The following is a 15909-nucleotide window of genomic DNA, read 5'->3' as shown; positions in this document are numbered from 1 at the left end:
AGGGGACGAATGGATTTGTCAGTTAAAAACAGAGTAGGGGAGTTAGTAGATGGGGAGATGGAGGTATCGGGTAGATGGTGAGAATATTTTGAGGAACTTTTAAATGTCGATGAAGAAAGGGAGGCGGTAATTTCATGAACTGGCCAGGGAGGTATACCATCTTTTAGAAGTGAAGAAGAACTGGATGTGAGTATGGGGAGGTGTGTGAGGCTTTACGTAGAATGAAAGGGGGTAAAGCAGCTGGAACTGACGGGACCATGACAAATGTTAAAAGCAGGGGGGTATATAGTGTTGGAGTGGTTGGTATTTTTGTTTAATAAATGTATGAAAGAGGGGAAGGTACCTAGGGATTGGCAGAGAGAATGTATAGTCCCTTTATATAAAGGGAAGGGGGACAAAAGAGATTATAAAAATTATAGAGGAATTAGTTTACCGATTATACCAGGAAAAGTGTACGGTAGGGTTATTATTGAAAGAATTAGAGGTAAGACAGAATGTAGGATTGCGGATGAGCAAGGAGGTTTTAGAGTGGGTTGGGGATGTGTAGATCAAGTGTTTACATTGAAGCATATATGTGAACAGTATTTAGATAAAGGTTGGGAAGTTTTTATTGCATTTATGGATTTAGAAAAGGCATATGATAGTGGATGGGGGAGCAATGTGGCAGATGTTGCAAGTATATGGAATAGGTGGTAAGTTACTAAATGCTGTAAAGCGTTTTTATGAGGATAGTGAAGCTCAGGTTAGGGTGTGTAGAAGAGAGGGAGACTACTTCCCAGTAAAAGTAGGTCTTAGACAGGGATGTGTAATGTCACCATGGTTGTTTAATATGTTTATAGATTGGGTTGTAAAAGAAGTAAATACTAGGGTGTTCGGGAGAGGGGTGGGATTAAATTATGGGGAATCAAATACAAAATGGGAATTGACACAGTTACTTTTTGCTGATGATACTGTGCTTATGGGAGATTCTAAAGAAAAATTACAAAGGTTAGTGGACGAGTTTGGGAGTGTGTGTAAAGGCAGAAAGTTGAAAGTGAACATAGAAAAGAGTAAGGTAATGAGGGTATCAGGTGATTTAGATAAAGAAAAATTGGATATCAAATTGGGGAGGAGGAGTATGGAAGAAGTGAATGTTTTCGGATACTTGAGAGTTGGCGTGTCGGCGGATGGATTTATGAAGGATGAGGTTAATCATAGAATTGATGAGGGGAAGAAAGGCGAGTGGTGTGTTGAGGTATATGTGGAGACAAAAAACGTTATCTCTGGAGGGAAAGAAGGGAATGTATGAAAGTATAGTAGTACCAACACTCTTATATGGGTGTGAAGCTTGGGTTTTAAATGCTGCAGTGAGGAGGAGGTTGGAGGGAGTGGAGATGTCCTGTCTAAGGGCAATGTGTGGTGTAAAAATTATTCAAAAAATTCGGAGTGTGGAAATTAGGAGATGTGGAGTTAATAAAAGTATTAGTCAGAGGGCTGAAGAGGGGTTGTTGAGGTGGTTTAGTCATTTAGAGAGAATGGATCAAAGTAGAATGACATGGAGAGGGTATAAATCTGTAGGGGAAGGAAGGCGGGGTAGGGGTCGTCCTCGAAAACGTTGAAAGGAAGGGGTAAAGGAGGTTTTGTGGGCGAGGGGCTCGGACTTCCAGCAAGTGTGCGTGAGCGTTTTCGTTAGGAGTGAATGGAGACGAATGGTATTTAGGACCTAACGAGCTGTTGGAGTGTGAGCAGGGTAATATTTAGTGAAGGGATTCAGAGAAACTGGTTATTTTTATGTAGCCGGACTTGAGTCCTGGAAATGGGAAGCACAATGCCTGCACTCTAAAGGAGGGGTTTCGGGATATTAACAGTTTAGAGGAATATGTTGTGTATCTTTATACGTATATGCTTCTAAGCTGTTGTGTTCTGAGCACCTCTGCAAAAACAGTGATTATGTGTGAGTGAGATTAAAGTGTTGAATGATGCTGTAAGTATTTTCTTTTTCTGGATTTTCTTTCTTTTTGGGTCACCCTGCCTCGGTGGGAGACGGCCGACTTGTTAAAAAAAAAAAAAAAAAAGGTATACATAAGTATAATTATCAGAGTATATATAAAATATGAAATAACTTTTAAAAACACTTGTAATTATGGAGTTTCCAGACATAATGGAGACTTAGTGCTTACGGATCTCACAGAGAATGTAAACAAACCGGGTGGGATACGGTGACCGTATTAGAAAGTCAGGTGGGGGGAGCCATATAGCGAGTTTTGGTCATAATTTGAAATGACCGTATTAGCGGAATGCCGTAAAGTGGAACACCGTAAAACAGGGCCCTACTGTACGTCTTGCTACTTCTTACATTTAGGTCACACTACATATGCTTGTATGAGCATATATATGCACACCCTATTGGGTTTTCTTCTATTTTTCTTACTTGTTCTTGTTTATTTCCACTTAATCTCCATGGGGAAATGGAACAGAATTCTTCCTCTATAAGCCATGTGTGTCATGAGAGGTGACTAAAATGCTAGGAGCAAGGGGCTAGTAACCTCTTCTGTATATATTACTAAATGTAAAAGGAGAAACATTCGTTTTTCCTTTTGGGCCACCCTGCCTTGGTGGAATACGGCCGGTGCGTTGAAAGAAGGAATATGAGATCTTTTTCCAGTCTTGTCAGAGTGTCGGAAAGAATAACGTTTTTCTCTAGTTCGGCACCAAAGAAAATGTGTACACAATAGTATTACTGGGGTAACTAGAAAATTGTTCCTTTCGTAGGCCTTCATTCAGATCATCATTCCTTCTAAAAATGGTTTTACATGAGAACGAGAGTGTTGCCCTATATTTATTCTACTATACCAACTTGTACACAATGTAAGGTGTGTGTATGAACATATATGAACCATAACCAGACGCGTTCATCTGTTTACATACTCTACGGCTTTCTTTCTCTCTTTAATTTACTTGTTTTCTCTCTCTCTCTCTCTCTCTCTCTCTCTCATTTATTCGTTTTTATGTTGTTTACTCACCTCTCTCCCTAAATTAAGACTACAAATATTTTAAAGTAAGTAATGAGTACATGTATATTGTATATGCATTTTGTTGCTCTAGGGCGCTTTAAATGTCATTGTAGGTGGGGTGGCCAGGCGGGCTACCATATCTCCCACACCTGACTTTCTACAAATAAATGCTTTTCACATCTCGCCCTACTTTAAGACCATTAAAACTACAAATATTTTAAGGTAAGTAATGAGTGTACTGTACAGTGGAACCTCGGCTTACGAATGCTCCACCATGCGAATTTTTCAGGATACGAACCTTCGTTCAGTCAGTTTTTTGCTTCTGGATATGAACAAAATTTCAGGATGCGAATTTCCCCCTCAAGTGAGGTTCCTTAACCCTTCGACTGTTTTGGTCGTATATATATATGTCTTACGAGCCAGTGTTTCGGACGTATATATGTGTACTCAATAATTCTAGCGGCTTCAAATCAAGCAGGAGAAAGCTGGTAGGCCCACATGTGAGAGAATGGGTCTGTGTGGTCAGTGTGCACCACATAAAAAAAATCCTGCAGCATGCAGTGCATAATGAGAAAAAAAAACTATTTTTTTTGGATTCATGCGCCGACTTTGAGGTGTACACCTACCATCCGAATTACGACCTGTATTTATGTAAGTGCGTTTGTACGTGTATGTTTGGGGGTCTGAAATGGACTAATCTACTTCACAATATTCCTTATGGGAACAAATTTGGTCAGAACTGGCACCTGAACATACTTCTGGAATGAAAAAATATCGTTAACCGGGGGTCCACTGTATTTGTGTTGTACACAGTGTTTATCCTAAACCTTACAGTATAAAATACAGTACTAACAGCATGAAAAGTAAAGTAAAACATGAAATACCAAATAAAACAGTAAAATAAAGCCATTACAAAAATGTTTTGTTGATATTCGGTAGTAAAATTTGACTTACGACCATTTCGACTTATGACCGGTTTCTCGGAACTGGGTCGTAAGTCGGATGGTAGGTGTATTTTCGTATAGTGTATTTGTGTATAGTATTTATTGTTGTATTCTCGTTTTCATGGTCTCGCGTGATAAAATGGAAAACATATTGCAGAAATAGAGATGATTTTGATTAGTTTCATGATGAAAACTACCTTGAAATTGAGCTCAAAGTAGCGGAAATGTTTGATTTTTACCAATGTTCAAGAGTAAGCAAATCACACCACACGTCCAATACACGTCAACGTTCACTAGTGCACTGATATTATTTATACCATTTTTACAATAATGCAGTAGTTTGCATAACAGTAATTTTTGTATTTTTTGTATGAATAAGAAATCAAAATAGAAAGCAATAGTAATACAAGAGGGGCCTAGAGACGTGACTAATGAACAGAGGATATGTTATTTTAGTGCCAAGAATGTCTACATTGTTTATTCTGGACCCTATTTTGAAATTGGCATCTTTTTTAATTTGCCTGAAATTGGCCAAATTGCCAATTTCTGACCACTTTATTGGGTAGTTCAAATCGGCAAATGGGTGGTTTCTTGTACTCATTTGATAGACAAAAGGGTGTTCTAAAGAAATAGCTATGAGTTTGGTCAACTGGAACAATGGAATTGGCCAAAAATAGGGCTCAAAGTCGGCAAAATCGTCGATCCGTACATGTCGCCGAGACCGCTAACTCTATCATTTCATAAGAAAAATTTTTTTTTTTTTTCCCAAAAATTTTGCGACGTAGAATGACAGTTTCAGAAAGGGGCTTGCGACAGTCAAAGGGTTAAATAAATAAATAAATAAAATACAGTGGTACCTTGGGATACGAAGAGCTCAAAATGCGAACAATTATCTATGTGTATTTTTGTAAGTGCTTTTGTAAGTGTATTTTTGGGGATCTGAAATGAATTAATCTAATTTACATTATTTCTTATGGGAACAAATTTGTTCGGTATCAGCACTCAAACAGCCTTCTGGAATGAATTAAGTTCGTATCCCAAGGTACCACTGTATTTATTTCTTTGAAAAAGTTACAATATGTGTTTACATATCATATGATTGGAGCAAAGAGAGCCATTATCATGCCGAGGCATTTTGGGCAGACCTAACCTATTGCTAATAGACTACTTAAGTCTAGACAGGTGAAAAGTGTACTAGTAGTGGTTACCGATGTTTTGCTGATGGTGGTGCCAACTACTGGCAGCCTTTTGAAGTTTCTCCTTACTGTTATTATTATTACTATTGTATTATTATTATTGTTATAATAATAATGATTATTATTTCAGTGGACCCCCACCTTATGATATTAATCCGTTGCTGAGAGCTCATCGTAAGCTGAAATTATCATAAGGCGAATTAATTTTCCCCATAAGAAATAATGGAAATCAAATTAATCCATGCAAGACACCCCAAAATATGAAAAAAAAAAATTTTGCCACATGAAATATTAATTTTAATACACACAAACTGAAGAAGACATGCACAATTACTACTCTACTAAGAATAGAATACATGACACTTACCTTTATTGAAGATCTGGTGATGATTGATGGGATGGGAGGAAGGGAGAATGTGGAAGTTATTGTTTAGAAGAGGAATCCCCTTCCACTAGGACTTGAGGCAGCAAGTCCTATTCTGGGGTTACTTCCCTTCTTCTTTTAATGCCACTAGGACCAGCTTGAGTCACTGGACCCCTGTCGCACAACAAATCTGTCCATAGAGGTCTGTACTTCCCGTTCCTTTAAGATTTGCCTAAAATGGGCCACAACATTGCCATTGTAATAGTCATCAGCACTGCTTGCAATAGCTGTGTTAGGGTGATTTTCATTCATAAAGGTTTGCACTTCAACCCACTTTGCACACATTTCCTTAATCTTTGAAGTAGGCACAATGGATTCCACAACTGGCATAGGCTTCTCAGGGTTAGCCCCAAACCTTTCAAAATCTTTCTTAATTTGCATACTAATTCTCACCCTTTTTACCACAGGGTTGGCACTAGAAGCTTTCTTGGGGCCCAAGGTGACTTACTTTGCAGTTACAAGCACAAAAAACACTGGGATAAGGTGAAATGTACCGAATGTATGCATGGATGCCACCGCACTGGCTGGCTTGTAAACACTGGCACCCACGGGGCAGCTGAGGCCACACGTGGGACGCGTCCTGGACTAATCACGTAAGGCGAGTTTTTTATCGTGAGGCGAGGCAAAATTTTTGCGTTCAAATGCTTCGTATGGCGGATTTAACGTAAGGCAATGCGTTCATAAGGTGGGGCTCCACTGTATTATTATTAGTAGTAGTGGTACGTACATGGTGAGGGACTCTTGATCTAGGGAATTGGATCTGTGCTCCAGGTCCCTAAATTAATAATAATGATAATTCTTTCTTTCTTTCAACACATTGGCCGTATCCCACCGAGGCGGGGTGGCCCAAAAGGAAAAACGAAAGTTTCTCCTTTTACATTTAGTAATATACAGGAGAAGGGGTTACTAGCCCCTTGCTCCCGGCATTTTAGTTGCCTCTTACAATACGCATGGCGTACGGAGGAAGAATTCTGTTCCACTTCCCCATGGAGATAAGAGGAAATAAACAAGAACTAGAAAGAAAATAGAAGAAAACCCAGAGGGGTATGTATATATACGCTTGTACATGTATGTGTAGTGTGACCTAAGTGTAAGTAGAAGTAGCAAGACGTACCTGAAATCTTGCATGTTCATGAGACAGAAAAAAGGACACCAGCAATCCTACCATCATGTAAAATGATTACAGGCTTTCGTTTTACACTCGCTTGGCAGGATGATAGTACCTCCCTGGGCGGTTGCTGTCTACCAACCTACTACCTAGGATAATGATAATTATTATTATAATAATATGCATGTACTAATAATAATGATAATACATAATTATGTATAGTAAATAATAACAATATAATAATAATAATACGTACTATGTATGTACTGCGTATAATTTAGTTTGACAACACCATCACCAGATAGCAGTGTCGATCAAAACATTGCTCACCAGTGCATATGTGCTTACGGAGGTACCCTCACGGTGTAAGGAATTCTCGTTATTTCCTTATGTTTCGTGCAGTTAATTCGTCAGATTTCTCTCTTCTAACCGTGGGTCCTACGAACAAGTCCATGGAATGGATTAAATTCGTAAGCCGACGTTCCACTGTATATGCATTTTGTCGCTCTAGGGCGCTTTAAGTGTCGTAGTATATTACATGTGGGTGAGGTGGCCAGGAGGGATACTATACCTACCACACCTGATTTCTTACAATAAATATTACTCGCTTTACATTAAGACTGCAAATATTTTGAGGCTAAGTAATGAGTGTACTATGTGTGTATTTTACTTTTTATTGTTTTTAATACCTATTTATATTGCTAACTGAGTATATGTTAGTGTAAACTTATCTGGCATAAGTAAAAAAAAATGGCGTTCTGCTTTCCGGCAAATTCCGCTTTCCATCAGTAGCCTGGAACCAAACCTGCTGTGTAAATGGGGCCCCACTCTACATGAAATATGATACAGGGTGAAATGACAGCAGTTTGATAAAATATGTATTGGTAAATAAAAGGTTAATGGGTATATTTTCAAATGTGCATGGTTATTAGAGAGGGTAACATATATCAGATCATTATTTATTGGTAGTTATAGTGAAAGTAAGAGGTAACTGGAGTACAAGGAGAATGTACAGAGTGTAGAGTATGTGGAAAGTAAAAGATAGGTTAAAAGAGTAGTGAGGAAGTGCAGGAGGAGAGCTAATGAAAGAGTGGGTGAGGTTTCATCAACAAATTTTGTTGAGAAAAGAAAATAAGTTTTGGAGTGAGATTAATGAATCTAGAAGCTTGAGGAACAAAAGCATTTAGCTTTGAAAAACAAAGGTCATTAGATGAGGAGCTGTAAGTACTGGGAAGATGGAAGGAATATTATGAGGAGTTATTAAATGTTGATGAAGAAAGGGAGGGGAGCAAGGGGCTAGTAACCCCTTCTCCTGTATATATTACTAAATTTAAAAAGAGAAACTTTCGTTTTTCTTTTTGAGCCACCCTGTCTCTGGGATACAGCCAGTTTGTTGAAAGAAGAAGAAAGGGAGGCAGTGATTTCATGCTTTGGGCAGAGAGGTATATCATCTTGTAGAAGTGAGGAGGAGCCAGATGTAAATATGGGGAAAGTGCAAGAGGCATTGGGTAGAATGAAAGCTGGGCTAGATGGGATGAAGATGAAAATTAAAGGTAAGTGGTTGGTGTGTTTGATCAATAAGTGCATGAAAGGGGTAAGAGTGCCTAAGAGTACCATGCCTGGTTGGGTACTTTTAGGAACTGTGCCTGCTTTCAGCAGACATGACATCTCTCCTTTGTATAAGGAAACCATAATAAAAGGAGGAAATTAGCTTGTTGAGTATGCTGGGTCAGGCGTATGGTAAACTAGGGTTGTTATTGAGAGAATTCAGGATAAGATGGAAAGTAGGATTTCAGAGGAATAAGGAAGTTCTAGAAAGGATAGGGATGTGTAGACCAAGTAGTTTACATTGAAGCATATAGCTTAAAAATACTTAGATATTGGTAAGGAACTTTTAGTTGCATTTATGGATTTAGAAAAGACTTGATAGGGTGAATAGGGGAACAGTGTAACAGATGTTGCAAATGTATAGAATGCTATAAACATAAGTATTGTATTAAAGCATGTTTTCTCTTTATTAGGTCAAACTATCTGATTTTGGGTTTTGTGCCCAAGTTTCTCAAGAGTTGCCAAAGCGCAAATCTTTAGTGGGCACTCCATACTGGATGGCGCCTGAAGTTATATCCAGACTTCCATATGGGCCTGAGGTAGATATTTGGTCACTGGGCATCATGGTGATTGAGATGGTAGATGGTGAACCTCCATTCTTCAACGAGCCCCCACTGCAGGCCATGAGGCGAATAAGAGACATGCCGCCACCCAAACTGAAGAATTCTCATAAGGTAACTAATGTTGGCTTAAGTATTTTTTTGTTTTATACTTGTCAATCTACAGACTAAGAGCTTTTATCATACCTCAGCTTATTTTGAAACTGAACCCTATCCAAGGTATACTTCCTCTTTCCAGGATGCCACCCACACCAGTAGCTTGGGTGAATGGGGGCAGCTAATATAAGGAAATATTCTCATTTACCTATAATTGAATCCAGAGCCTTACGTTGTGAGCCGAAGGTTCTACCACTGATACAAGCCACCTTGATGTGTCAGGTTTTAGAGTAACTTGTGGAGTGATGTGATGTGTTGCAATTGTATGGGACAAGTAAAAAGTTGTAGAAAGGTAGTAAGACAGACTGGGACTTTGATGAGGATGAGTGATATAGCCCTAGTTTTATTAATATGTGAAGGCAAGAGTTCTTGGAGAGGTGTGGTCATAAATATAATCAAGTCTGAGTGAAAGTGAAAGCATTTAAAATTTCTGTTTGCAGCTGACTGTTGTTGTGACATATGAAGAGAAGTTGATGTAGATTTTGGGAAGGGTGTGTAAAAGAAGGTATGTAGTTTAAAGCAATTGCAGTAAAATGCAAGATCATTATAAAGTTGAAGTATAGGGGATGAAAGATTAGAATTAAATGAAGAGTTTAGAGGAAGTGTGTGTTAGATGCTTTGAAGCTGGTGTATCAGCAGATGCATCTTTGAAGGAAGAGGTAAATAGAATAAATGATGAAAAGAAAGTTCAAGAGGTGTTAAGACATGAGGATAATAGTTCATTAGGAAGTATCTGAGTATAATAGCACAGACACCTTCAAGTGTGTGTGAAGTATGGTCTTCAAATTGTTGCAGTGAACATGTTAGAGGCAATGGAAATGTTTTGTCTAAGTCAAATGCATGGTGTGAATGTCATGTAGAATATCTGAATACAGAAAATAGATCATATAGTAGAGCACAAGGTATAATTCATAGAGGGGATTGTGATTGTTGAGATTGTTAATCACAGAAAAAGAAAAGAGCATGGTATGGTGATAAATTGTGGGTGCATGAAAAGCAGGTAGGGACCTTCATGAAAGATGTGAAAGAGGCAGAGATGTAAGTGCTTTAGCATCCAGTAGACGTGGAGAAGATAGGAGTGCAAGGATGAATGATCTATGAGGTTTGACATCCTCTTGGTATGAACAGGATATTTCTTTGCCTATGAAGGGACTTTGGGGAAACTGGCTAATCAGACTTTAGTTTTGGAGGTTGGGAAATACATTGCATTGTAAATCAGTGGGTTAGTGTTGGAACATGTCTGTGCTCTTCTGTAATCACCTTGTGTGTTTCCTTCTTGAGAACACTTTGTCTTGATGGAAAACGACTGAAGACTGAAGAGTTTAGCAACATTACTTGCAAGTTTAATCATAACTAAAAAAAAAAAAAAAAGTGTGGTTTAATTTTTGTGATCTTCTATAGGTGTTAATTTATCCTAACATGTAAAAATTATATCCCAGGAGAATTAATCTTTCTCTTACTATTACTGTTTTTATATGATTTCATTCACATGAGTACCAATCAAAGGAAAGGTAGCACTTTTTGTATTTAGAGATAGTTATATCATCAAGTCAGAAATTTAAAAACTTAAGTGAGAGGTGATTGGCAGCCAGTAAAGCAAGATCCGTAATTTTGTAGTGCATATCTTGTAATCACTAGCAATTTTGCAGATTCTCCTCAAGTTAAAAGTTTTCAGCAATGGAAGACCTTTGGCATGTGGGCTATAGGGGCAGTAAGTTCTGAAAAACCATTAACAGATGTACTCTATCTTTCACAATACAGTAGTCCCCCCAGTATCCGTGGGGTATTTGTTCCAAGATTTACCATGGATACCCAAAACCACAGATAGTAGTGAATCCTATATATGTCATTTTTTGTTTACATACATACCTATGATAAAGTTTAATTGATAAATTATGCACAGTGAGTAGATAATTTACACTTTTTCACTTCTCTTAGGCTTTGAAGAACTGTAACCATCACTACTTTTGTGCCTTGGTTCCATTGTTAAGCAAAATTAAGGGTTATTTTTGGGTCACGGTAAGCTGTGGATAACTAAAACTGTAGAAACTGAATTTGTGGATACAGGGGGTTCTCCTGTATTGCATAATGCATTTGTCTTTATGTCGTGATCTAATGAGACTCGATATTTTTAGAGATAAAATTAAGATGAGACACCTCAGTTGCGTGTATTACAGTAAAAATGCTTCTTAATTTAACCATAATTTGTTGTTTGTATATGTTTAATGTCCTTATATAAAAGCAAATAATAATTATTGCCACTGTAGTCTTATGTTAGACTTAAACTTGCCTAAAATTCTATGCATAATCATGGGCTTTCTGCATTCACAACGAAATGTCACCCATCTTTGTACAAACATTGTATTGTGTGGAAATAAATCTTGGACTGATAGTGTTTGATGCACAGTACATACAGCCCTTGAATGAAGCAAATGAAATAAGGTAATAATTCAGAAGAGTATCTTCACTCTGTATTATTTAACAGCAATATAAATAATTTCCTTTGCCATATTTTGCAGATATCACCACGCCTACAAGGTTTTCTAGAAAAGATGCTGGTCAGAGATCCAGGTCAACGAGCAACTGCATTTGAGCTCCTTCAACATCCTTTTCTACGACAGGCTGGGCCGCCATCACTTTTGGTGCCATTGATGAGATCTTTCAGACACTCTCCCTGTTAGCTATGTGCTACATTCTTGCTTTTTAATTATTGTAATATACGTTGCTTTGTAAGTGCCTTGTGTCTAAACGTGAAGGGTTATCATGTGCCTGTATGTAAGAAATAATTTAATGTGAGCAGCTTATGACAAGCTCACTTTGTGAAGTGAGAATTGGGCAAGCCTAAGCTTACTGTGTATTTGGCAGGTGAGCTTGAGTAAGTTCATTAGATGAGTAAGCTTTGGTGTGAACAGTTTCTGGTCCACTTTGGCAGCTGATGCATGTGTATCATATGTAATAAGAGAGCAGTATTTTTATGCAGAACTACTGTTTCAACATTCCAAGGAATACATTTGATTCGACACTGAAGTTAAGAGCAAGAATAATACTCAGATTTCACAAACATTTGTAGTAGTAGTGTCATCATGAATTCGGACATATTGTGTGTATATACATAGATGATTATTTTTGTCTTGTTTCAGTGTAAGTTCTGTTCAGTATTGGCAGCTAATTCTTGTATAGCTACGAATTTACAAAAGTGAGAAGTGGCAGCTTGTGAGATAGATGAATACATGTCTGGGAAAATCTTGCTGCTGAACCCCATCTGTGTTCCTAAGGGGTTAGTAATTGAAGTGTATTTGTGTCTTTTCTATAAATATACATATACATATTATATATATATAAATATATAAATATACATATTGTGACTATTATATCACCAAAGAGGCTTTATTTTGTGTTTATTTCTTGGTTTAAATATAATTGTGCTCTATTTTAAGTTATTTTTTAAGCAGCATTGAAAGTGTTTGGCAGAGTTGAACAATTTCAAATAATTTTTAAAAAAAGGAAAAAAATGTCATTGTTTTGCATGTTAGTAGACATGTAGATGAAAGGTTCAGAGAACCGACATGTTGATAAATTAGACAACTGTGCAACTCTTGGGTATCTTTATTGAGGAAACGTTTCGCCACACAGTGGCTTCATCAGTCCGTACAAAGGAGAATCTTGAAGAACAGGAGGAGAATGAGGTAATCAGTCCCTCAACCTTGAGTCGATGTGGTCAGTCCATCAATCTTGAATCTATTCAATCGAATCTATTCAAGATTGATGGACTGACCACATCGACTCAAGGTTGAGGGACTGATTACCTTATTCTCCTCCTGTTCTTCAAGATTCTCCTTTGTATGGACTGATGAAGCCACTGTGTGGCGAAACGTTTCCTCAATAAAGATACCCAAGAGTTGCACAGTTGTCTAATTTATCAACATGTTAGTAGACAGCAAAATATGAATACAATAACGAATCTTTTGTAAAAAAAAAAAAATTAATTTTCAGAATTTAGAAATGGTTCTACTGTATTGTGTAGATTTTATATAACTTTGAGGTTACCACATGATCTTGTATATATCTTGTGATAAAAAAATTTCATTTTATTTAAAGTGACAAAATGGATCTTGCCATTCATTTTTCTTTTTTTTTGTTTTTGTACATATTACTTGTAAACTTTTAATTTTGTTTTTATTCTGTAACTAGCATTTATTGAATGTGCAGGTCATTCCATCATTGTGTGCAGTGTAATTACTACAGTGTTCAGTAATTGCTCAAGGGTACATTAGCAGGTATTTCAAGGTCAACATACCATCTCTTTTGTCACCTTGTGACTTGTTTATTTTCTAAGTTTAGCCCTCTTCTCTGTGGAAACTCCATAATTTTTATTTTTATTTTCTTTAATTTCTTAAAATTGTTTTAAACTTTTTAAAACTATCATGTTAAAACATTATTTTATGAATGTTTTCAGTGTGCTGTAAAGTCTCATTTATCTAGATTATGGGGTGGAGGGCATTGTTCTGGTGAACAAATTTCCTTATAACTTTTGTATCTATACGTACTGTATTACATTTTTATTTTCTATCCAGGAAAAAACCCCAAGGCAAAAGATCTTACAAAATAATTTCTTTCATTACTATGTATTCATCTTTTGCTCCTGTATATTGTTTTCCAAGTTAAAACTGAAAATTTATCATTAATAACTTATCATTACTGCTTTGCCACTATATATTTAATTACAGTATATGAAGTTGTTGTAAAGGAGCATGTATCAAGGCAGTGTAAATAATGGATATGTAACTGAGTACAATACTGTATTTGAATGTTTGAAGTGTCCAGACAGTATTCTGAAGAGAGATGTCTGCTGTAAATGCTAAAAGCAGAGCAATGGAGATAGATATGCATTATTGTGTGTGTGTGTGTGTGTGTGTGTCTGTGTGTGTGTCTGTGTGTGTGTCTGGGTGTATTCACCTAGTTGAGGTTGCGGGGGTCGAGTCCGAGCTCCTGGCTCCCTGTGTGTGTGTCTGGGTGTGTGTGTGTGTGTGTGTGTGTGTCTGGGTGTGTGTGTGTCTGTCTGTGTCTGTGTGTGTGTGTGTCTGGGTCTGTGTGTGTGTCTGTGTCTGTGTGTGTCTGTGTGTGTGTGTGTGTCTGTCTGTGTGTGTCTCTCTCTCTTTGTCTGTCTGTCTCTGTCTCTCTCATGTCAGTCATATAAGACAAGCTGCTTTAAAAAAAAATTTGTTACATTTATTTATGTAAGTTACTTTGCACCAGAATTAATTTATGGTTTTCTTGTTTGTCATATTATTGGCTTAGAAATCATGACACACATGCATAAATATTATGTGCCATATAGAATCATACCAGTTGTGCATTTCATGTTAGTTTTTTTTTATCTTGAGGTGATGCTTTTCGTATCCACTTTGAAAAACTAGGCTGGATACATTGGCAACAGAAAGTAGAAGGATAGTGTATATACAAATTGTATTTTCTACACATTTACTAAGAATCTGCTTCATGTGCTAGACTGACAGCTAGTTCTCTTGGTGACACTAGGATCAGAATGCACTCGAGTGCATTTCCCGAGAAGGTAGAGTGACATAGGTAGGAAATGTGTTACCATCATTCATTTAATAACTGTCTTGCCAGAAGTGCATGAACATCAGAATTCAGATGACTCTGAACTGCAGCATCATCACTTACCTTTTAGAGCACAATCACTGTACACCTCACCTTCAAAACTAAAGTCTGTAATTCTGTAATATAGCTTTTAATCTTTGTCTAGACTAAAAATCATCATTGATGCATAATCTTGAATGCTTATATTTATTAACCAATTTTAATATGAACATGTATGGCATGAAGTTTTTATTAAACAGTTTTAATAAGATCTTGTATTGCATAGTTCATGTGCAAAATATTCCTTGGGTAGTGAGAAAGGTATTTGTGTACAGTCACTCTGGAGTGCAGGGATGCACAATGTGTGGCCTTCAACCACCTGCAACCCTTGAGTGGCACAGTTGTGACCCTTGATTTCTTTTATAAAAAATATCAAACTATCACTGCCTTGACACTGAATATCTTCCACTAGCTTTACTCAGTTTATAAACTGTATACTGAGTAGCTTTTTTTCAGTCATTAAATTTGTGTATTTCACCAACAACTAGTGAATTAATCCTATAGTTTAATCTGCATTTGAAGAAAGGCTATCTAGCTTACTAAAAGTAGTTTTCTACAAACTAGTTTGTAATGTTTATTTTGTTTTAAATTGACACACGTGCATACGAACATGAATGCTCAACAAATATATTGTTTCATCTCTTGCAAACATATTCCAGCAAGAGAACATAACATTATTAATTTTAACTGCAGCTTTAATCATATCTCCTGGTGCTGTATGACCCTTGTGAGTTTAGCACTTCTCCAGGATTATATCAGTATGCCTTCTGATCAGTAAGAACACTGTGACTAGCTGGGGATTGAACCCGTGTTGTTTTAGCTCGCCTCGTGGTGAGCGAAAATTCACGATGCTGTAACCCACTGGACCATACAATCCTACAAGAATCACGCACCCAGCAATGCTAGGTGTTGTACTGTGATCCGAGGACATAAAATGGTGTGGGTGCTTCAGAGCTAGTTTCATTCTATTCCTTGTTACTGCTTGTGGAAGCTTGTACACCAAACAGGGAGTAGAAGAATGAAATTAGCTGAGGCACCCACATCATTGTATGTCCTTGGATCATGGTACAACACCTAGCTCTACTGGGTGCGTGGTTCTTGTAGGATTTTTTGGTCCAGTGGATTAGAGCTTCATGAATTTTCGCTCTCCATGAGGTTGGCTAAAACAACAAGTTTTCAATCCCCCGGCTAGTCACAGTGTTGTAATTTTTAAATACCACTTGTTCGTGGTTACAATACCATATACCGTACCTTCTGAT

At 37.4% G+C, this 15909-nt stretch overlaps 1 protein-coding gene across 1 annotated transcript in view; it reads left to right on the top strand.

The window, feature by feature from the left end:
• Positions 1-12348, top strand: part of mbt (serine/threonine-protein kinase PAK mbt) — a 558896-nt gene extending 546548 nt beyond the window's left edge. Inside the window, exons 12-13 of the mRNA XM_070100508.1 lie at positions 8687-8947; positions 11509-12348. Coding sequence (XP_069956609.1) covers positions 8687-8947; positions 11509-11670 — 423 coding nt within the window. The 3' untranslated portion in view covers positions 11671-12348. The remainder of the gene's footprint in view (positions 1-8686; positions 8948-11508) is intronic.
• The last annotated feature ends 3561 nt before the right edge of the window (positions 12349-15909 follow it).

This window comes from Cherax quadricarinatus, chromosome 5 (assembly GCF_038502225.1).
Source record: "Cherax quadricarinatus isolate ZL_2023a chromosome 5, ASM3850222v1, whole genome shotgun sequence".
Classification (NCBI taxonomy): Eukaryota; Metazoa; Arthropoda; class Malacostraca; order Decapoda; family Parastacidae; genus Cherax; species Cherax quadricarinatus.
The sequence above is the reverse complement of the archived record's forward strand: the minus strand, read 5'-3'. Positions and strand labels throughout refer to the sequence as shown.